We start from the raw sequence: 23,732 nt of genomic DNA on the forward strand, positions 1-23,732 counted from the left end.
CCTAAGTGCCGACTGGAGAGTGGAAATGACAGGAGGATACGACTCTCTCTCCGTATAGTGCTCTGTAATTCTGGCCTCTAATGCACTTAACTCACAAGATTTCCTCTGAGTGTCTGTGCCTGCGATGTTGCTGAACTACAGCCCTTCTGCATCTCTGATATCAGGGAGGGACAGAGAGAGAAAGCTTAAAGGGGTACTCCATACTTAAAGCTAGCTCAAAGGTGATACACAGAGTAATATTCTGAGACAATTTGCAATTGGTCTTCATTTTGTATTATTTGTAGTTTGTTAGTTATTTAATTTTTTGTTCAGCACCTTTCTTGTTTATAGTTTCAACAGCTATTTGGTTGCTAGGAACCAAGTTACCCTAGCAACCAGGGAGTGGTTTGAATGAGAGACTGGTATATGAATAGAAAAATAAGCTATAAAATTAAACAATAAAACTGGAGCCGCACAGAGCAATAGGGTTTGGCTGCCGGGGTCAGTGACCCCCATTTGAAAGCTGCAAAGAGTTAAAGACGGTGGCAAATAATTTAAACTATACAAAATAATGAGGACCATTTGAAAAGTTGCTTAGAATTAATCATTCTATAACATATATATAATATATAAATATTTGCCCAGGGGCCATTCCCTGTATACCCCCTGGCACAGCTCTGTATGAGACAATAACACTGTGGCACATAGATCTGTATCTATATATCAGCCCTTAATGGGATGGTCTGGGTGCCATTGGGCCTATCAGTTTGGCCACCTTTCTATTGGTCGGGACATTTGGGCACTTTTAGAGCAGCAGATGATAAAGAGAAGCCGACTGACAGGGGCAGTTTAGGCTTTTCAACATAGCCGACTCCTGAGCTGATCCATAATACACAGATATTAGGCCCAATCAGCAGGCCAATCATACTGGCATTGCTACAGTGTGATTGGTGCGTGTATGGGCAGCGTTAAGGTGCCTTGGGGCCAAACAATCGAATTACCCTGGATTCTCCCGGTATCGTCCACCCGTAGGTGGGGATATCGGGAGAAGATCCGCTCGCTTGGCGATCTGAACATGTACGGGCACCTTTAGGAATTTTTTATTCTCTTATATATTATATATGTCTGTTCTACTTCTTAGGTACCTACCTCCTCACCCCTTTCTCCTCTTCCAGATTTCAGGCAGGACCAGTCCATATCTGCTCGGGGGGGTGTTACAAGCGCCAGCACACTGGGCAGGTAGGCAAGAGGATTATATTAGTAGAGTATTATTCTATACTTATAATAGCTCAAACATATTCTGCAGTGCTGAGATTGTACAAAATTCCTCTTGGACCCTGTCCCAGTGAGCTTACAATCTAATGTCCATCACAGTCACACACTACAGTCAGTTTAATCAGCAGCCAATTAACTTGCTGTATTTGGCACAAGGGGAGAACGTACATACTACATGCACACAGTGCCCTGGCTGGAATTGAACCAAGGACCCCAGCAAGGGAGCAATGATAACCACATGGGGTTTTAGAAAAGTATCCTTTTCTCTGTAATAATAAAACAGTACCTGTACTTGATCCCAACTAAGATATAATTACCCCTTATTGGGGGCAGAACAGCCCTATTGGGTTTATTTCATGGTTAAATGATTCCCTTTTCTCTGTAATAATAAAACAGTACCTGTACTTGATCCCAACTAAGATATAATTACCCCTTATTGGGGCAGAACAGCCCTATTGGGTTTATTTAATGGTTAAATGATTCCCTTTTCTCTGTAATAATAAAACAGTACATGTACTTGATCCCAACTAAGATATAATTACCCCTTATTGGGGCAGAACAGCCCTATTGGGTTTATTTCATGGTTAAATGATTCCCTTTTCTCTGTAATAATAAAACAGTACCTGTACTTGATCCCAACTAAGATATAATTACCCCTTATTGGGGCAGACAGCCCTATTGGGTTTATTTCATGGTTAAATGATTCCCTTTTCTCTGTAATAATAAAACAGTACCTGTACTTGATCCCAACTAAGATATAATTACCCCTTATTGGGGCAGACAGCCCTATTGGGTTTATTTCATGGTTAAATGATTCCCTTTTCTCTGTAATAATAAAACAGTACCTGTACTTGATCCCAACTAAGATATAATTACCCCTTATTGGGGGCAGAACAGCCCTATTGGGTTTATTTCATGGTTAAATGATTCCTTTTTCTCTGTAATAATAAAACAGTACCTGTACTTGATCCCAACTAAGATATAATTACCCCTTATTGGGGCAGAACAGCCCTATTGGGTTTATTTCATGGTTAAATGATTCCCTTTTCTCTGTAATAATAAAACAGTACCTGTACTTGATCCCAACTAAGATATAATTACCCCTTATTGGGGCAGAACAGCCCTATTGGGTTTATTTAATGGTTAAATGATTCCCTTTTCTCTGTAATAATAAAACAGTACCTGTACTTGATCCCAACTAAGATATAATTACCCCTTATTGGGGCAGAACAGCCCTATTGGGTTTATTTCATGGTTAAATGATTCCCTTTTCTCTGTAATAATAAAACAGTACCTGTAAATTCCGAATCCACACAAATTAGACCCATTGTGGATGCACCTAACGGCCTGTAGGTGGCGCCCAATTCCCTGCCAATAAGGGCAGCCCTATACCGGTACATTCCCAATGGCACCGTAAGGGATTCTCAGGGAATATAATGACGGAAGGTGAGAAGGTATAGGTCCCTGCAGAAAGCGCCAGAGGCGGAGCCTAATACAGACGCAGCCTCCGTGTTTTGCTACAACAGAACCTTTAGGGCTTATTTATCAATTTTTGAGATTGTTTTTCCAAATTGAATAAACTCAAAGATGGAATGGTCACTAATTTATTAATAAGCAAAACCGTATAAATAAAAAAAACTTGAATATCTCGAATTTTTCAAACGCGCAAGCTCTTACATGGGGAATTTTTACTCTCAAGTTTGCGGTTTTTGCACTTAATATATAGGTCCAGATGTTCGGGTTTTTGAACCATAACTTAAATTTTTGTTTTTAAACACAAAAAAACCTTTATTTAATTTAAAACAAATAAAAATATTTTAAAGCAACAGCGCAGCTTTTTCTCCTGGACACAGGCAGCCACTAAATGCGTTCCTCCCCTGCGTCAGGCACACAGGGGGGAGCTGCCATACTGTATGAAGCTACAGAGCAGCGAGTGATACTCAGGTTCCTACACTTACAGAGAGAACAGGGCAGATTAGAGTAAATAACACGGCCCCCTGGAAGCAAGATGGCGGCTCCCACCCATACGTATATACAAACATACAGAGAGTGAGTGCCCACTCACACATAAGGCCTATGGCACACAGAGTATTCAGTCCCCGCTGTGCTGAGGGCACTCCTGGCAGGGTACAAACTGCCCAATTATCCTTCTCAGTGCCAGGGCTTTAATCTAAGTCTTCCAGGAATAAACTGCAACTTTAACCCTAACAAGGCCCTGTGACCACTAAGGGGCGCCCCAAACAGGGAGCAGCACAGATTTACTGTTCATTTACTGTTCCCTCTTACTCAGAGACCTCCCCCATTTACTCAGAGCTCCCCCATTTACTCAGAGCTCCCCCATTTACTCAGAGCTCCCCCATTTACTCAGAGCTCCCCCATTTACTCAGAGCTCCCCCATTTACTCAGAGCTCCCCCATTTACTCAGAGACCTCCCCCATTTACTCAGAGACCTCCCCCATTTACTCAGAGCTCCCCCATTTACTCAGAGACCCCCTCCCTTACTAAAAGACCTCCCGATTTACTCAGAGACCCCCACCCTTTTCTCAGAGAGCTCCCCCATTTACTCAGAGACCCCCTCCCTTACTAAGAGACCTCCCCATTTACTCAGAGACCCCCTTCCCTTACTCAGAGACCTCCCCCATTTACTCAGAGACCCCCTCCCTTACTAAAAGACATCCCCCATTTACTCAGAGACCCCCTCCCTTACTAAGAGACGTCCCCCATTTACTCAGAAACGTCCCCCATTTACTCAGAGACCCCCTTCCCTTACTCAGAGACCTCCCCCATTTACTCAGAGACCCCCTCCCTTACTAAGGGACCTCCCCATTTACTCAGAGACCCCCTTCCCTTACTCAGAGACCTCCCCTATTTACTAAAAGACATCCCCCATTTACTCAGAGACCCCCTTCCCTTACTCAGAGACCTCCCCTATTTACTAAAAGACATCCCCCATTTACTCAGAGACGTCCCCTTCCCTTACTAAGAGACCTCTCCCATTTACTCAGAGACCACCCCATTTACTAAAAGACATCCCCCATTTACTCAGAGACGTCCCCTTCCCTTACTCAGAGACCTCCCCCATTTACTCAGAGACCCCCTTCCCTTACTCAGAGACCTCCCCCATTTACTCAAAGACCCCCCTCCCTTACTAAGAGACCACCCTCCCCTTTAGTCAGGGAGCCCCTCCCTTACTCACAGACCCCCTTCATCATTAAAAACCTCCCCCCTTTACTCAGAGACCCCATCACTTACTTAGTGACTTCCCCCTTTTACTCAGAGACCCCCTCCCCTTTACCCAGAGACCCCCTCCCTTACTAAGGGACCTCCCCCATTTACTCAGAGACCCCCTCCCTTACTCAGAGACCCCCTCCCTTACTAAGGGACCTCCCCCATTTACTCAGAGACCCCATCACTTACTTAGTGACTTCCCCCTTTTACTCAGAGACCCCCTCCCCTTTACCCAGAGACCCCCTCCCTTACTAAGGGACCTCCCCCATTTACTCAGAGACCCCATCACTTACTTAGTGACTTCCCCCCTTTACTCAGAGACCCCCTCCCCTTTACCCAGAGACCCCCTCCCTTACTAAGGGACCTCCCCCATTTACTCAGAGACCCCCTCCCTCTCACTCAGAGGACCCCCCCCCCACAAGGCATTATTAGTGATTCTCCTCTGCAATATTACAAAGTGCATTATTTATACTTTATTTAAAATAAAAAAAAAAAAAAAGGAAACGTTAATAAAAAGATAACTATGTCAAGCAGCAGTTCACACCCCATATACAATGAAATGCTGCAATATAAAACAGTACAGAGTATGACCACATCATAATGCTTTTCTGTCGGTGACTACATATCCTACACTAATCTCCGCAGGCCGGTGGGTGGGTGAAGCCGCAGTGGGCGGGGCTGTAGGAGGGGGGGTAGTAGATCTATTTAAGCACATTAAAAACCTCGCACCGCGCTAAAGTGATCAATGCCCGTAGTGCCATGAATTATTCCCGAGGGGGGGAGAGCTTGGCGCATAGAAAGCATGCAGAGATACTCGGTATCATCCTATGTTGCAGAGGTTCCCGCAGTTTGTTCTGGAGATGATTAACAACAAAGCATACCGTTTCCGTGTCGCTTAAATAATGGAGACACTGCGTATATATTAACAAGCCCGTGAAGCTGATCGTTCATAGGTCCACAAGACAGTCGGGGGCGGAGCCAAGGGGCTGGGGGGGACGGGGGGGGAGGCCGATATTTACACTGCTTTTGTTTTTATAAAGTAGTAAGGTTTGGGGGGGGGGGGGCACGACAGGAGCAGTGATGTCCCGGAGGGAGGATCATGGTGGGAGTCCGGCGGAGGGATGGGGCATTAACAGGAGCAGCCCCCTTCCGACACTGGCTGTTCTGGAGGCTTTTCCAGTTTGATATCAATCACTGTGAAGGAAAGGGTTAAGGAAGACACGGGGAGTTGCATTAGGGAGTCATTACTTGCCCTTTAATATCAGACATTTTTACCCTGCTGTGTAGCCCCGGGGGCAGCCATTCCTGCACTGGTACAGCTGGGGTGTTTGCTACAGAAACCCTACTATAGTTTATATAAATACCCCGCTGTGTAGCCCCGGGGGCAGCCATTCCTGCACCGGTACAGCTGGGGTGTTTGCTACAGAAACCCTACTATAGTTTATATAAATACCCCGCTGTGTAGCCCCGGGGGCAGCCATTCCTGCACCGGTACAGCTGGGGTGTTTGCTACAGAAACCCTACTATAGTTTATATAAATACCCCGCTGTGTAGCCCCGGGGCCAGCCATTCCTGCACTGGTACAGCTGGGGTGTTTGCTACAGAAACCCTACTATAGTTTATATAAATACCCCGCTGTGTAGCCCCGGGGGCAGCCATTCCTGCACTGGTACAGCTGGGGTGTTTGCTACAGAAACCCTACTATAGTTTATATAAATACCCCGCTGTGTAGCCCCGGGGGCAGCCATTTCTGCACCGGTACAGCTGGGGTGTTTGATACAGAAACCCTACTATAGTTTATATAAATACCCCGCTGTGTAGCCCCGGGGGCAGCCGTTCCTGCACTGGTACAGCTGGGGTGTTTGCTACAGAAACCCTACTATAGTTTATATAAATACCCTGCTGTATAGCCCCGGGGGCAGCCGTTCCTGCACTGGTACAGCTGGGGTGTTTGCTACAGAAACCCTACTATAGTTTATATAAATACCCCGCTGTGTAGCCCCGGGGGCAGCCATTCCTGCACTGGTACAGCTGGGGTGTTTGCTACAGAAACCCTACTATAGTTTATATAAATACCCCGCTGTGTAGCCCCGGGGGCAGCCATTCCTGCACTGGTACAGCTGGGGTGTTTGCTACAGAAACCCTACTATAGTTTATATAAATACCCCGCTGTGTAGCCCCCGGGGGCAGCCATTCCTGCCACCGGTACAGCTGGGGTGTTTGCTACAGAAACCCTACTATAGTTTATATAAATACCCCCGCTGTGTAGCCCCGGGGGCAGCCATTCCTGCACTGGTACAGCTGGGGTGTTTGCTACAGAAACCCTACTATAGTTTATAAAATACCCCGCTGTGTAGCCCCGGGGGCAGCCATTGCTGCAGGGTATTTATATAAACTATAGTAGGGTTTCTGTAGCAACACCCCAGCTGTACCGGTGCAGGAATGGCTGCCCCCGGGGCTACACAGCGGGGTATTTATATAAACTATAGTAGGGTTTCTGTAGCAAACACCCCAGCTGTACCAGTGCAGGAATGGCTGCCCCCGGGGCTACACAGCGGGGTATTTATATAAACTATAGTAGGGGTTTCTGTAGCAAACACCCCAGCTGTACCAGTGCAGGAATGGCTGCCCCCGGGCTACACAGCGGGGTATTTATATAAACTATAGTAGGGTTTCTGTAGCAAACACCCCAGCTGTACCAGTGCAGGAATGGCTGCCCCCGGGGCTACACAGCGGGGTATTTATATAAACTATAGTAGGGTTTCTGTAGCAAACACCCCAGCTGTACCGGTGCAGGAATGGCTGCCCCCGGGGCTACACAGCGGGGTATTTATATAAACTATAGTAGGGTTTCTGTAGCAAACACCCCAGCTGTACCAGTGCAGGAATGGCTGCCCCCGGGGCTACACAGCGGGGTATTTATATAAACTATAGTAGGGTTTCTGTAGCAAACACCCCAGCTGTACCGGTGCAGGAATGGCTGCCCCCGGGGCTACACAGCGGGGTATTTATATAAACTATAGTAGGGTTTCTGTAGCAAACACCCCAGCTGTACCAGTGCAGGAATGGCTGCCCCCGGGGCTACACAGCGGGGTATTTATATAAACTATAGTAGGGTTTCTGTAGCAAACACCCCAGCTGTACCAGTGCAGGAATGGCTGCCCCCGGGGCTACACAGCGGGGTATTTATATAAACTATAGTAGGGTTTCTGTAGCAAACACCCCCAGCTGTACCGGTGCAGGAATGGCTGCCCCGGGGCTACACAGCGGGGTATTTATATAAACTATAGTAGGGTTTCTGTAGCAAACACCCCAGCTGTACCAGTGCAGGAATGGCTGCCCCCGGGGCTACACAGCAGGGTATTTATATAAACTATAGTAGGGTTTCTGTAGCAAACACCCCAGCTGTACCAGTGCAGGAATGGCTGCCCCCGGGGCTACACAGCGGGGTATTAATATAAACTATAGTAGGGTTTCTGTAGCAAACACCCCAGCTGTACCAGTACAGGGCAACACTTTCATTTTTTTGGTGTTACTGTTCCTTTAAGCATTGCAACTCCATGGCAGTGCTGGGAGTTTTAGAGAAGGAGTTTAATAAGCAGCAGGAGCGGCACTGACTCCTATTTACCTGGCAAAGTGCTGCTAGACAGGAGACTTTTCAACCTCTGATGAATCTGCCCCCAGCACATTAAATAATCAACTTATTAACCCATGAAGCACGGGTTCTGATGAAGGATACTGTCTTCTCTGCTCTTGTCCTGTGAGCTTTCCATCCCAGGCAGGGCAGCGGCCACGCGTCGGAAGAGCTGGAAGAGACACACGGGGCAGATCAGCACGGAGCAGGAAGATTATAGACATTTTACTAAACTGATACAATGATTAAAGGGGAAGGAAAGGCTAAGTCACTGGGGGGGGGAGGGTTTCAAATGTTAGGCTCCTCCCAGTGACTTTAATCGTGTACCCGATACCCCCAGTCCTGTGCTCCTGTTAGGATAAAACTGCCCCGGCCGGGGGTATGTGTGAGCACGTGTTCCTCTTACTCCTGTCAATCATGTGGCCGAAGCAACGAAGGAAGAGGAACGCTCGCCCGCATATACCCCCGGCCGGGGCAGTTTTCACCTTACAGGAGCACCGGCCGGGGGTTTCAGGTACATGATTAAAGTCACTGGGGGAAGCGTAACATTTTGACCCCCCCCCCAGTCATGTAGCCTTTCCTTCCCCTTTAAAGGGCAGATAGCTACAGTGTTTTTTGTCTATTTCCTAAGCAGGCTTTACTGCCCCTTTAATAATTATAAAATGCAGGATGCCCAATCTAACAAGCCACACGCCTGCCCTAACGAGAGGACTCTAATTAGCGACTCATGTGCAATAGTATTTGTTCCAGTTGTATTGCCCCCTCCCAGCAGCCTCGTGTGGCCTGTAGAACAGACTGTAATGTGTTTAGCCTGGGGGTACAAATGGCTGGGATTCTTCCTCAGCTGCTCAGTTTCATAAAAAGGCTTCTGTCCTGGGGCTGGAGATAGAGAGATAATACTCCCAACTGATCAACCTGCAACTCCCAGCAACTCCCAGCAGCCAAAGGCACTTACCCTTTATAAAAATGTCATCTTTCATCAAAAGATTCATAGCAAAGTCTTAAATTAAACGCAAATGTTTTGTACGTGGCACTGACTGAGTAGCACCCAGGGACAAATGCAGCAATATAATGTATATATGGAGTAGCACAAACTGTATCATGGCTAGTATTGGGTATCTCTCTGTACAGGCTATGAGCAAACTTAGGGGGCTGTTCCTGCTGAATTGTGCTTAGTACAGGGGAATCCCTATGTGCCATAGTTTTATGGTATCTCTCTGTACAGGCTATGGGCAAACTTAGGGGGCTGTTCCTGCTGAATTGTGCTTAGTACAGGGGAATCCCTATGTGCCATAGTTTTATGGTATCTCTCTGTACAGGCTATGAGCAAACTTAGGGGGCTGTTCCTGCTGAATTGTGCTTAGTACAGGGGAATCCCTATGTGCCATAGTTTTATGGTATCTCTCTGTACAGGCTATGAGCAAACTTAGGGGGCTGTTCCTGCTGAATTGTGCTTAGTACAGGGGAATCCCTATGTGCCATAGTTTTATGGTATCTCTCTGTACAGGCTATGAGCAAACTTAGGGGGCTGTTCCTGCTGAATTGTGCTTAGTACAGGGGAATCCCTATGTGCCATAGTTTTATGGTATCTCTCTGTACAGGCTATGAGCAAACTTAGGGGGCTGTTCCTGCTGAATTGTGCTTAGTACAGGGGAATCCCTATGTGCCATAGTTTTATGGTATCTCTCTGTACAGGCTATGGGCAAACTTAGGGGGCTGTTCCTGCTGAATTGTGCTTAGTACAGGGGAATCCCTATGTGCCATAGTTTTATGGTATCTCTCTGTACAGGCTATAAGCAAACTTAGGGGGCTGTTCCTGCTGAATTGTGCTTAGTACAGGGGAATCCCTATGTGCCATAGTTTTATGGGATCTCTCTGTACAGGCTATGAGCAAACTTAGGGGGCTGTTCCTGCTGAATTGTGCTTAGTACAGGGGAATCCCTATGTGCCATAGTTTTATGGGATCTCTCTGTACAGGCTATGAGCAAACTTAGGGGGCTGTTCCTGCTGAATTGTGCTTAGTACAGGGGAATCCCTATGTGCCATAGTTTTATGGGATCTCTCTGTACAGGCTATGAGCAAACTTAGGGGGCTGTTCCTGCTGAATTGTGCTTAGTACAGGGGAATCCCTATGTGCCATAGTTTTATGGTATCTCTCTGTACAGGCTATGAGCAAACTTAGGGGGCTGTTCCTGCTGAATTGTGCTTAGTACAGGGGAATCCCTATGTGCCATAGTTTTATGGTATCTCTCTGTACAGGCTATAAGCAAACTTAGGGGGCTGTTCCTGCTGAATTGTGCTTAGTACAGGGGAATCCCTATACTCAGCTCTCAAGGCTGGGCAATCTGGACCATATCTACAGAACCACTATGTCTATGTAAATACAGCCATAAGCACTCACAGTAATGCTGCACTGAGTCCTCTGTCTTTTGTGTCACATGTTTGTAGGGTATCAGACTTCCTCTATCAGAAATATCCTTCAGGGCACAGGCATGAGTCTGCTCAGTTTTCTTCTCTCCCCCTCCCATCCGAACTAGAACTCGCTCCTCCTCCCAACTCTGTTTAATTGGAGCTACCAGCAGCCAGAGCTGCAGCACAGAAGCTACAGAGACCAAGCTAAAATGGCAGCCGCTATCTTAAACAAACAGAGGGAGCTTCCAGGGCTGTAACTCAGGTATGGTAAAGCTTTCTGCAGAATAAATATAGGGTTCTAGGTGGCACTAATGTTGACAGTAAACTACCCAAATGCCTTTCCTTCTCCTTTAATGTGGGCTTTACGGTATCCGGCCCAGTTTGAATTTTTTATTCCCCAGCGCTCAGATGCCTTTATTTCAGAGCCCCATGGCCGGTGTGCAGGGTTGGCACTCACCTGCTTTACATTGTAGCCGGCCTTTGCACTCGTTTCAATAAACATTACGTTCAGCTCCTTGGCTTTCCGCTCTCCTTCCTCAATGGACACTTGTCTGCGAGATGGAAAACAACATGTAATATTATTATCAGCCACTCATACATCTAATGGGGCATTAATGATTAATGGGCTAAACACACTAATGCTGCAGGGGATGCGCCCTGGCACAGATATGATTGGCATCCACTGACTCCCCTAAAAGGAACAGTAACATTAAAAAATCAAAATGTATCAAAGTAATTAAAATATAATGTACTGTTGCCCTGCACTGGTACAGCTGGGGTGTTTGCTACAGATACCCTACTATAGTTTATATAAATACCCCGCTGTGTAGCCCCAGGGGCAGCCATTCCTGCACTGGTACAGCTGGGGTGTTTGCTACAGAAACCCTACTATAGTTTATATAAATACCCCGCTGTGTAGCCCCAGGGGCAGCCATTCCTGCACTGGTACAGCTGGGGTGTTTGCTACAGAAACCCTACTATAGTTTATATAAATACCCCGCTGTGTAGCCCCGGGGGCAGCCGTTCCTGCACCGGTACAGCTGGGGTGTTTGCTACAGAAACCCTACTATAGTTTATATAAATACCCCGCTGTGTAGCCCCGGGGGCAGCCATTCCTGCACTGGTACAGCTGGGGTGTTTGCTACAGAAACCCTACTATAGTTTATATAAATACCCCGCTGTGTAGCCCCGGGGGCAGCCATTCCTGCACTGGTACAGCTGGGGTGTTTGCTACAGAAACCCTACTATAGTTTATATAAATACCCCGCTGTGTAGCCCCGGGGGCAGCCGTTCCTGCACTGGTACAGCTGGGGTGTTTGCTACAGAAACCCTACTATAGTTTATATAAATACCCCGCTGTGTAGCCCCGGGGGCAGCCATTCCTGCACTGGTACAGCTGGGGTGTTTGCTACAGAAACCCTACTATAGTTTATATAAATACCCGCTGTGTAGCCCCGGGGGCAGCCATTCCTGCACTGGTACAGCTGGGGTGTTTGCTACAGAAACCCTACTATAGTTTATATAAATACCCCGATGTATAGCCCCGGGGGCAGCCATTCCTGCACCGGTACAGCTGGGGTGTTTGCTACAGAAACCCTACTATAGTTTATATAAATACCCTGCAGCAATGGCTGCCCCCGGGGCTACACAGCGGGGTATTTATATAAACTATAGTAGGGTTTCTGTAGCAAACACCCCAGCTGTACCAGTGCAGGAATGGCTGCCCCGGGGCTACACAGCGGACTATTTATATAAACTATAGTAGGGTTTCTGTAGCAAACACCCCAGATGTACCGGTGCAGGAATGGCTGCCCCCGGGGCTACACAGCGGGGTATTTATATAAACTATAGTAGGGTTTCTGTAGCAAACACCCCAGCTGTACCAGTGCAGGAATGGCTGCCCCCGGGGCTACACAGCGGGGTATTTATATAAACTATAGTAGGGTTTCTGTAGCAAACACCCCAGATGTACCGGTGTAGGAATGGCTGCCCCCGGGGCTACACAGCGGGGTATTTATATAAACTATAGTAGGGTTTCTGTAGCAAACACCCCAGCTGTACCAGTGTAGGAATGGCTGCCCCCGGGGCTACACAGCGGGGTATTAATATAAACTATAGTAGGGTTTCTGTAGCAAACACCCCAGCTGTACCAGTGTAGGAATGGCTGCCCCCGGGGCTACACAGCGGGGTATTAATATAAACTATAGTAGGGTTTCTGTAGCAAACACCCCAGCTGTACCAGTGTAGGAATGGCTGCCCCCGGGGCTACACAGCGGGGTATTAATATAAACTATAGTAGGGTTTCTGTAGCAAACACCCCAGCTGTACCAGTGCAGGAATGGCTGCCCCCGGGGCTACACAGCGGGGTATTAATATAAACTATAGTAGGGTTTCTGTAGCAAACACCCCAGCTGTACCAGTGTAGGAATGGCTGCCCCCGGGGCTACACAGCGGGGTATTAATATAAACTATAGTAGGGTTTCTGTAGCAAACACCCCAGCTGTACCAGTGTAGGAATGGCTGCCCCCGGGGCTACACAGCGGGGTATTAATATAAACTATAGTAGGGTTTCTGTAGCAAACACCCCAGCTGTACCGGTGCAGGTGTTACTGTTCCTTTAAGTAACTTGCTAGCAATGTGCCAGGCCCAATAGACTGACACTTAATATTTTAGGGGCCTGTTCTCTAAAGAGACATAGGAAACCAATAAATGAAAGTAAATCTATCCAATAAAGGGTAAATGCTTACTGAGAACTAAGATGATTAATGATTGCAGCCAATAAAAAGCTGACATAAGCAAAGGGGTTTCTGGGAATGTAGGAAAGGGAAGGGAAAGGGGGGGCTCGTTACCTTTTATCTGCCAGGTCGGTTTTATTTCCCACTAACATAATGATCACGTCGCTCCCCCGCTCTGTTCGCACGTCATCGATCCATTTCGTGGTTTGCTGGAATGAGTTTACATCTGACACAGAACAGCAGAGAATAAAGGTCAATGTGCGTCTGGAGGGGGCGGAGACTGCACAGGCGAGAGTGGAATTCTGGGACTGGTCCCAGCCAATAGAGGGCTGCGTTTCACATCCCTCCTGTATCCGACACGAGGGGTGAACACATAAAACTTTAATATTTTGGGATCCATATCTGAATGAGCGACACAGCGAAGGTCTGTAATCATATTCAGGGTGAGAAATGTCTGAAAACCATTGCTTTACCCATATCCTTATAATGCAATGAAACTCTTAGGGGGAAGACACACAGAGCTACTTAGTAGCATCTCTCAATCTTTATATCATCTGGTAACTTGACCCTGCCCTAAATGATAAGGATATTAGCAGTCACTGAGGGGTTCTGTGCCCATATAAAGGCACAAGGCTGCAGGCTGAGTTATACAGGGAACCCTGAGTATCACTCATGTATTATAAGGGATAATGTACCCCCTACTGTAAATGATAAGGATATTAGCAGTCACTGAGGGGTTCTGTGCCCATATAAAGGCACAAGGCTGCAGGCTGAGTTATACAGGGAACTCTGAGTATCACTCATGTATTATAAGGGGTAATGTACCCCCTACTGTAAATGATAAGGATATTAGCAGTCACTGAGGGGTTCTGTGCCCCCCATATAAAGGCACAAGGCTGCAGGCTGAGTTATACAGGGAACTCTGAGTATCACTCATGTATTATAAGGGATAATGTACCCCCTACTGTAAATGATAAGGATATTAGCAGTCACTGAGGGGTTCTGTGCCCCCCATATAAAGGCACAAGGCTGCAGGCTGAGTTATACAGGGAACTCTGAGTATCACTCATGTATTATAAGGGATAATGTACCCCCTACTGTAAATGATAAGGATATTAGCAGTCACTGAGGGGTTCTGTGCCCATATAAAGGCACAAGGCTGCAGGCTGAGTTATACAGGGAACCCTGAGTATCACTCATGTATTATAAGGGATAATGTACCCCCTACTGTAAATGATAAGGATATTAGCAGTCACTGAGGGGTTCTGTGCCCCCCATATAAAGGCACAAGGCTGCAGGCTGAGTTATACAGGGAACTCTGAGTATCACTCATGTATTATAAGGGATAGTGTACCCCCTACTGTAAATGATAAGGATATTAGCAGTCACTGAGGGGTTCTGTGCCCCCCATATAAAGGCACAAGGCTGCAGGCTGAGTTATACAGGGAACCCTGAGTATCACTCATGTATTATAAGGGATAGTGTACCCCCTACTGTAAATGATAAGGATATTAGCAGTCACTGAGGATTCTGGGACCATATAAAGAGGTGACATACCTGTATATATGACATTACGGATGCATTCTTATATTATGCACAATTCATGGGACACAAGTGACAGTACTAAGGGCCATATAAAGAGTAATGACATCACTGGGCCCCATATACACCTGCCTGACTATATACTGTAATTAGTAGCTGTGGATAATATTACTACCCAGTAAAAGGCACAATACACCAGTATACGGTAAGTGACACAGTGACAGCAGGGGACACCCAGAGCAAAATGCTTACATTTAACCCTTACTGTGCCGCTGCAGAGCAACAGTGCGGAACAGTCGGAGAGACAGTGCATGCGTGACAGCAAGACATGCAACAGCTACACGTACAGGACAATGCGCTAGCACCACAAACATGCGTACACTGCGCAGTGCTCACCATTTATAACGGACCATTGCTTGGCACTCACGCTGGTTAGGGGGGGCACTGTCTGCATGCCGAGTTAGAATGGGGTCAGCTACTCGGTCCGAGGTTAAAAATGCCTCATACATGGAAGGCCGACTTGCCATTACTAAGCCAGACTCAATTAGTATGTTGCACTCAAGAGTTAAAGGGGAAGTTAAACCATTTAGTATGCTGCACATGGAAGCAATTCTACAATTTGCCTTCGGACAATGTTAGATTTTATTATTACTCATTTACAGGTATGGGACCTGTTATCCAGAATGCTCGGGACTTGGGGTTTTCCGGATAAGGGGTCTCTCCGTAATTTAGACATACCATAAGTCTACTAACAAAAACATTAAAACATTAAATAAACCCAATAGGGCTGTTCTGCCCCAATAAGGGGTAATTATATCTTAGTTGGGATCAAGTACAGGTACTGTTTTATTATTACAGAGAAAAGGGAATCATTTAACCATTAAATAAACCCAATAGGGCTGTTCTGCCCCAATAAGGGGTAATTATATCTTAGTTGGGATCAAGTACAGGTACTGTTTTATTATTACAGAGAAAAGGGAATCATTTAACCATTAAATAAACCCAATAGGGCTGTTCTGCCCCCAGTAAGGGGTAATTATATCTTAGTTGGGATCAAGTACAGGTACTGTTTTATTATTACAGAGAAAAGGGAATCATTTAACCATGAAATAAACCCAATAGGGCTGTTCTGCCCCAATAAGGGGTAATTATATCTTAGTTGGGATCAAGTACAGGTACTGTTTTATTATTACAGAGAAAAGGGAATCATTTAACCATTAAATAAACCCAATAGGGCTGTTCTACCCCAATAAGGGGTAATTATATCTTAGTTGGGATCAAGTACAGGTACTGTTTTATTATTACAGAGAAAAGGGAATCATTTAACCATTAAATAAACCCAATAGGGCTGTTCTGCCCCAATAAGGGGTAATTATATCTTAGTTGGGATCAAGTACAGGTACTGTTTTATTATTACAGAGAAAAGGGAATCATTTAAACATGCTTTTAATGGAGTCTATGGGAGATGGCCTTTCCGTAATTTGGTACTTTCTGGATGACAGATCCCATACCTGTACTTCAGTTCAGGCACTTCTGTTGGTTGCTTATTCTCACATTCAACCAAATACCTAGGTGATAATTTGGTGAGCAAATTGGATAGTCATACAAAAAGTTCTTGAGAATACTAGGGGGTCATAAAAATATTTGAGAGAGCCCCGTGCCAGCTACTGGCGTTCAGTTGGTCTACATCACACTAAAAAGTAAGGTGATGTTCCCCTTTAAATGGGTCCGGTTAGGCCACACCCACAGCCAGTCTGCCGCAGCCCCACATTGGGTAAGTGACACAGAGTAATATAATATGATATTAGCACTAAAATAGCTTTATATGAGCACATAAATGAGCTGGGACGGAGACTGCATTATACAACCAAATAAAATGCAGAGGAAAATGCTGAATTTGTCATTTTTGAGAGGCGGCTCCACCTTTACAAGCGGAAGAGATAACCCTGTACCTGGGACCCCCGGTGCCGCTGGCGTGTTCCTGCTCTGGTACCAGGGAATACTATTTGAAGAGGGGGGTGTAAGTAATGGCTAAATCTAATACACTGCAAAAAGAGCAGCCTAATGCATTTCGTGCCTTTTGGTGCCCATACACAATCGGATTTGCCAGATGTTGTTGGTGCCCATACACGGGCAGATAAGCTGCCCAATCGGTCTACAAGACCAATATCAGCAGCTAGAATCGGCCCATGTATGGGCACCTTTACGTGTTTAATGGCCATACACAGGGCAATTGAAGCTGCTGATATGGCAGCTTATTGGCCCGTGTATGGGCACAAAGGACGGGCCTGCCCAACCAATATCTTGCCTGAAATCAGGTAGATATGGGTTTAAAAATTAGTTGGATCGGGGACTGCATCAACAAGCCAATGCGGTCCCCAATCAGACTAATTTTTAAACCTGCGCCTATTCCAGGGGTTCTATTTCGATCATTTGGCCCCAGGGCCAAACGTCCGAATTAGCCTAAATTCACCCTATAACGCCCACCCGGTGGGGATATTGGGAGAAGATCTGCTCGCGTGGCGACCTCACCAAGCGAGCAGATCTTATTGTGTATGGCCACCTTTAATCATAGTCTAATGGTCACATCTCTGTACAAATTTATAGCGATAATGACCAATCAAAATGCAAAGGACCAATAGAAAGCATGTATACAATTTACCTATGAGTAAGTGCCCCATAAGGCACCAAATGCGTTAGGCTGCACATTTTGTCCTAATAAACGATATTCTGATTTTTATTTTTCCACTACTGTTTCAGTTATTGCTGGGCGTGATAGAACCCCCAGAGTGGGGTAATTTCTGTGAACAGAACCATTTATTACAAATACTATGATTACAGTTGAAATTCCCCTTCAACGTACACCGCTCGCATCCCATTGGGCGCAAGTAATAGTCCGTTATAAAGAGATCGGCACTGTGTTGTTGGCCACCCAACGATAGTACAGGAAAGTCATAAAAAGCCCCCAAAACTCACTTGTGATATCAAAAACAACAACTGCCACAGTGGAGTCGCGAATGTAGCTAGGGATCAAACTCCTGAACCGCTCCTGACCTGCTGTGTCCCACAATTGCAACCGGACCTAACAAGGAGGGGGGGCGATTCGTCGGCACAGCAGAAGAGGGGGAAGGGGTGGGAAAGAAAAAAAAGAAGGTCAACAGAGCGAGTCCGGAGATACCTACTTGTTATATCGTAAACTACTACGGCGGCTGCGGAATCGCGGATGTAACTGGGGATCAGGCTGCGGAAGCGTTCCTGCCCCGCGGTATCCCAGAGCTGCAGTCTGATCTGTGAAATGGGAGACGGTCAGATGGAGAAGCAATGCGAGACAGTCAGCGACGGGGAACAGGGGCTCATTCCCTGGGCTATTGCAGTTTTCGTGATCAGATATCAGCAGATTTATACTGCTTTATTGTTGTTTGCCCAAGGGTTACTTGTATCTCCAGTGAGACAGCGTTCTGCCCATTGCTCTCTCTGTGCCCCTAGTGTTCAAAGGACAAGTCAACCCAAAATATATGTTTTTGCCTAATAAAAGAAAACACAATTCTTGGGGTCTAGGGGTTGTCCACCTTTAAATTAACTTTTGGTGCGATGGAGAGAGTGATATTCTGACACAATTGCTCTTCATTTGTTATTATTTGTGGTTATTTAGGCCAGGGCCTAAATTACCCTAGTAACCATGCACTGATTTGAATGAAAGACTGGAATACAAAGAGATGAAAGTCTGAATAGGAATATTAGTAATAAAAAGTAGCAACAATAAATGTGGAGCCTTACAGAGCAATAGATGGTCAGCGGCCCCCCATTTGAAATCTATTTGCAGTGTAAATGTAGGAGGGTTAACCTGACGCAGCACATTGTATCTGGGATAACATGAGGGGGAGAATGCAGCAAAAAAATAATCACCCCCCCTCTTTGGCATTTGCAGGATGTGGGCAGATGAAAGAGGAATTAGCCGAGTGCTGTTTGGCAGATCTGCAGCAAATGTGGGGGCTCCCTGGCATTTATATCTCTCTGAATCTCAGCTGCCGCTGTAGCAACTACACTCACTGGGGCAAACGCAGGAGCTTACTAGTAAAGTTGCCCCTACACAGTAAGATTCACTCCAACTTGCAGCGCAGCAGTAAAGTGTGCCTGAGTCTGAGCTTTCAGCCAGCGCTACACATTAGAACTGCTTTCAGCTAACCTATTGTTTCTCCTACTCCCATGTAACTGGAGGAGTCCCAAGCCGGACTTGGATTTCTTACTATTGAGTGCTATTCTGATACCTACTGGGAGCTGCTATCTTGCTCCCTTCCCATGGTTCTGCTGATCGGCTGCTGGGGGTGAGGGGGGGTATCACTCCAACTTGCAGCGCAGCAGTAAACTGAGTGAAGTTGAATGATATGAAATAAATGAGGCCCTTTATTCCCCTCTCTATTCTGGAGACGGCTGGGGCACCATCGTTATAGGATAGTAACACTTTAGAAATGTAGGAGGAGCCAGTAGGGCACTTTAGGAATGTAGGAGGAGCCAGTAGGGCACTTTAGGAATGTAGGAGGAGCCAGTAGGGCACTTTAGGAATGTAGGAGGAGCCAGTAGGGCACTTTAGGAATGTAGGAGGAGCCAGTAGGGCACAGAGAGGGGTGGGGTGTTGGTTGTTTTGATTGTAAAATTGATGGCAGGCAGATGTGCAACCCATAATGCCCTGTGCCCATACGTGGCATCTACCAAATGAGGAGTAATGGTGGGCAGTGTGTACGGCAAGCAGGAAGGCTCATTCAATTATCCCTATTCACTGCCAACAATGTCACCCATGAAAGGATGGACGGCAGCTCCACCCAACCAGTAACCAGGGGGCTGAAGGGTAGGAAGGGTTTGGTTATAGGAGGGGCAGTAATGCCGACACCTTCCCGTAACTACAGGAGAACGTCAGCACCCACAGCTGCTATTAAAGGGGAGGTTCACCTTTAGGTCATCTTTAAGTTATAGAATGGCCAATTCTTAGTCACTTTTCAATCGGTCTTCATTTTTTTTTATATAGTTTTTCAATTATTTGCCTTCCTTTTCCAGCTTTCAAATGGGGGTCACTGACCCCGGCAGCCAAACCCTATTGCTCTGTGAGGCTCCAGTTTTATTGTTATTGTTACTTTTTATTAATTATCTTTCTATATAGGCCCTTCTTCTTTCATATTTCTGTCTCTCCTATAAACCACTGGCTGGTTGCTAGGTTAAACTGGACCCTAGCAACCAGATAGCTGCTGAAAACCCAAGCTGGAGAGCTGCTGAACAAAAAGCTAAATAATTTAAAAATCTGCAAATAAAAAATGAAGACCAATTGCAAACTGAATACATTATACTAAACCTTAATTTAAAGGTGAACTACCCCTTTAATTCTCCTTTCAATGTTTCCGGACCGACCGAGCATCTCTGGGGCAACAAGGCAACTTCCTTTCCTGTAAAGCACTTCCAGCATGACTGTATTGCCCTACAGACTTACTGCCCTCTGCTATGGGGGCAAATCTAATCTGATAAAAGCCCAGACACCGAGCATCGACGCTGCAGGTTCCATCGGGAGAGGCACAAAGCCAAACTGGCCCATACAGTACTCACTGTTCGATCCTCTAGGTACATTGTTTTGGATAAGAAGTCAATTCCAATTGTTGCCTAAAACCAAAGAAGAGAAAAACATGTCAACTGTGTGTATTTTAGGAGGTTAAAAACATTTTAATAGGCTTTCAACTTAACTATATAAAACTATGGCACATAGGGATTCCCCTGTACTAAGCACAATTCAGCAGGAACAGCCCCCTAAGTTTGCTCATAGCCTGTACAGAGAGATACCATAAAACTATGGCACATAGGGATTCCCCTGTACTAAGCACAATTCAGCAGGAACAGCCCCCTAAGTTTGCTCATAGCCTGTACAGAGAGATACCATAAAACTATGGCACATAGGGATTCCCCTGTACTAAGCACAATTCAGCAGGAACAGCCCCCTAAGTTTGCTCATAGCTTGTACAGAGAGATACCATAAAACTATGGCACATAGGGATTCCCCTGTACTAAGCACAATTCAGCAGGAACAGCCCCCTAAGTTTGCTCATAGCCTGTACAGAGAGATACCATAAAACTATGGCACATAGGGATTCCCCTGTACTAAGCACAATTCAGCAGGAACAGCCCCCTAAGTTTGCTCATAGCCTGTACAGAGAGATACCATAAAACTATGGCACATAGGGATTCCCCTGTACTAAGCACAATTCAGCAGGAACAGCCCCCTAAGTTTGCTCATAGCCTGTACAGAGAGATACCATAAAACTATGGCACATAGGGATTCCCCTGTACTAAGCACAATTCAGCAGGAACAGCCCCCTAAGTTTGCTCATAGCCTGTACAGAGAGATACCATAAAACTATGGCACATAGGGATTCCCCTGTACTAAGCACAATTCAGCAGGAACAGCCCCCTAAGTTTGCTCATAGCCTGTACAGAGAGATACCATAAAAATATGGCACATAGGGATTCCCCTGTACTAAGTACAATTCAGCAGGAACAGCCCCATCAGTTTGCTCATAGCCTGTACAGAGAGATACCATAAAACTATGGCACATAGGGATTCCCCTGTACTAAGCACAATTCAGCAGGAACAGCCCCATCAGTTTGCTCATAGCCTGTACAGAGAGATACCATAACAATATGGCACATAGGGATTCCCCTGTACTAAGCACAATTCAGCAGGAACAGCCCCCTAAGTTTGCTCATAGCCTGTACAGAGAGATACCATAAAACTATGGCACATAGGGATTCCCCTGTACTAAGCACAATTCAGCAGGAACAGCCCCCTAAGTTTGCTCATAGCCTGTACAGAGAGATACCATAAAACTATGGCACATAGGGATTCCCCTGTACTAAGCACAATTCAGCAGGAACAGCCCCCTAAGTTTGCTCATAGCCTGTACAGAGAGATACCATAAAAATATGGCACATAGGGATTCCCCTGTACTAAGTACAATTCAGCAGGAACAGCCCCCTAAGTTTGCTCATAGCCTGTACAGAGAGATACCATAAAACTATGGCACATAGGGATTCCCCTGTACTAAGCACAATTCAGCAGGAACAGCCCCCTAAGTTTGCTCATAGCCTGTACAGAGAGATACCATAAAAATATGGCACATAGGGATTCCCCTGTACTAAGTACAATTAAGCAGGAACAGCCCCCTAAGTTTGCTCATAGCCTGTACAGAGAGATACCATAAAACTATGGCACATAGGGATTCCCCTGTACTAAGCACAATTCAGCAGGAACAGCCCCCTAAGTTTGCCCATAGCCTGTACAGAGAGAGACCATAAAACTATGGCACATAGGGATTCCCCTGTACTAAGCACAATTCAGCAGGAACAGCCCCCTAAGTTAGCCCATAGCCTGTACAGAGAGATACCATAAAACTATGGCACATAGGGATTCCCCTGTACTAAGCACAATTCAGCAGGAACAGCCCCCTAAGTTAGCCCATAGCCTGTACAGAGAGATACCATAAAACTATGGCACATAGGGATTCCCCTGTACTAAGCACAATTCAGCAGGAACAGCCCCCTAAGTTTGCCCATAGCCTGTACAGAGAGAGACCATAAAACTATGGCACATAGGGATTCCCCTGTACTAAGCACAATTCAGCAGGAACAGCCCCCTAAGTTTGCCCATAGCCTGTACAGAGAGAGACCATAAAACTATGGCACATAGGGATTCCCCTGTACTAAGCACAATTCAGCAGGAACAGCCCCCTAAGTTTGCTCATAGCCTGTACAGAGAGAGACCATAAAACTATGGCACATAGGGATTCCCCTGTACTACATGACATTAGACTACACGCTTACCTGGTATGTGTTGTCAAAGCTGTCATACATGAACCTGGTTATTAAAGAAGTCTTCCCAACTAGAGAGAGAGAGAGAGAGAGAGAGAGAGAGAGATAATTAGGCTCTATAGAACACACAGGCACATACTTCTAAGCAATTAAAGGCGTTGTTGGCCTTTAACTTCTAGTTCGATGTAGAGACTTCTATTCTGAGACAATTTGCAATTGGCCTTCATTTTTTAATGTGAGTGGGTTTTTAAATTATTTAGCTTTTTAGAAGCTCTCCAGTTTGGTATTTCAGCAGCTATCTGGTTGCTAGGACCCAAATTACCCTAGCAACCTGGCTATGATTTGCGTTCGGGACTGGAATATGAATAGGAGATGGGCAGAATAGAAAAGATTAACAGTAACAATAAAACTGGAGCCTCACAGAGCAATAGGGTTTGGCTGCCGGGGTCAGTGACCCCCATTTGAAAACTGGAAAGAGGCAAATAATTCAAAAACTATTAAAAAAAAAATGAAGACCAATTGAAAAGTTGCTAAGATTTAGCCATTCTTAAATTTATGGATGGGGCAAACAAGTGGGTAGGGAGTTGGTTACTAACTATTAACAAACCCCACCTCACCTGAATGAATGATACAATATACACTGTGTAAACGGAAACATTGCTACAATGCCCCCCCCAGTAGTAAGGACACTTGGCACAAAGCAGGGAATGTAGGGGGAGGGGGGACTAAAATACACACAAACCGGAGGAGAGCAAATTTACTCAGCCACGTGTCTGTATTGACATTGCACAATGTGCCTGGCAGGAGCCGGCTACTCGCGAGGGGAAATGGCTGCGCTATGGTCACTCGCCCGTGTCCCACTGTGCTCTGATGAACTTCAGTCTCACTTTACTGCTGCGCTGCAAGTTGGAGTGATATCCCCCCTCACCCCCAGCAGCCGATCAGCAGAACAATGGGAAGGGAGCAAGATAGCAGCTCCCAGTAGGTATCAGAATAGCACTCAATAGTAAGAAATCCAAGTCCGGCTTGGGACTCCTCCAGTTACATAGGAGTAGGAGAAACAATAGGTTAGCTGAAAGCAG

At 46.0% G+C, this 23,732-nt stretch overlaps 1 protein-coding gene across 2 annotated transcripts in view; it reads right to left on the reverse strand.

Annotated features, from left to right (window-relative positions):
- Positions 1–4,935: 4,935 nt before the first annotated feature.
- The window catches only part of rab6a (RAB6A, member RAS oncogene family), a 32,381-nt gene continuing 13,584 nt past the window's right edge, over positions 4,936–23,732 (reverse strand). The window contains exons 2-8 of one of the 2 annotated variants that reach the window (XM_031895814.1): positions 22,663–22,721; positions 20,398–20,451; positions 17,988–18,093; positions 13,378–13,489; positions 10,986–11,079; positions 8,222–8,288; positions 4,936–5,676 (exon numbers count right to left, since the gene is read on the reverse strand). In XM_031895814.1, coding sequence (XP_031751674.1) covers positions 5,612–5,676; positions 8,222–8,288; positions 10,986–11,079; positions 13,378–13,489; positions 17,988–18,093; positions 20,398–20,451; positions 22,663–22,721 — 557 coding nt within the window. In that variant the 3' untranslated portion in view covers positions 4,936–5,611. 2 annotated transcript variants of the gene reach the window in all.

This window comes from Xenopus tropicalis, chromosome 2 (assembly GCF_000004195.4).
Source record: "Xenopus tropicalis strain Nigerian chromosome 2, UCB_Xtro_10.0, whole genome shotgun sequence".
NCBI classification, from domain to species: domain Eukaryota; kingdom Metazoa; phylum Chordata; class Amphibia; order Anura; family Pipidae; genus Xenopus; species Xenopus tropicalis.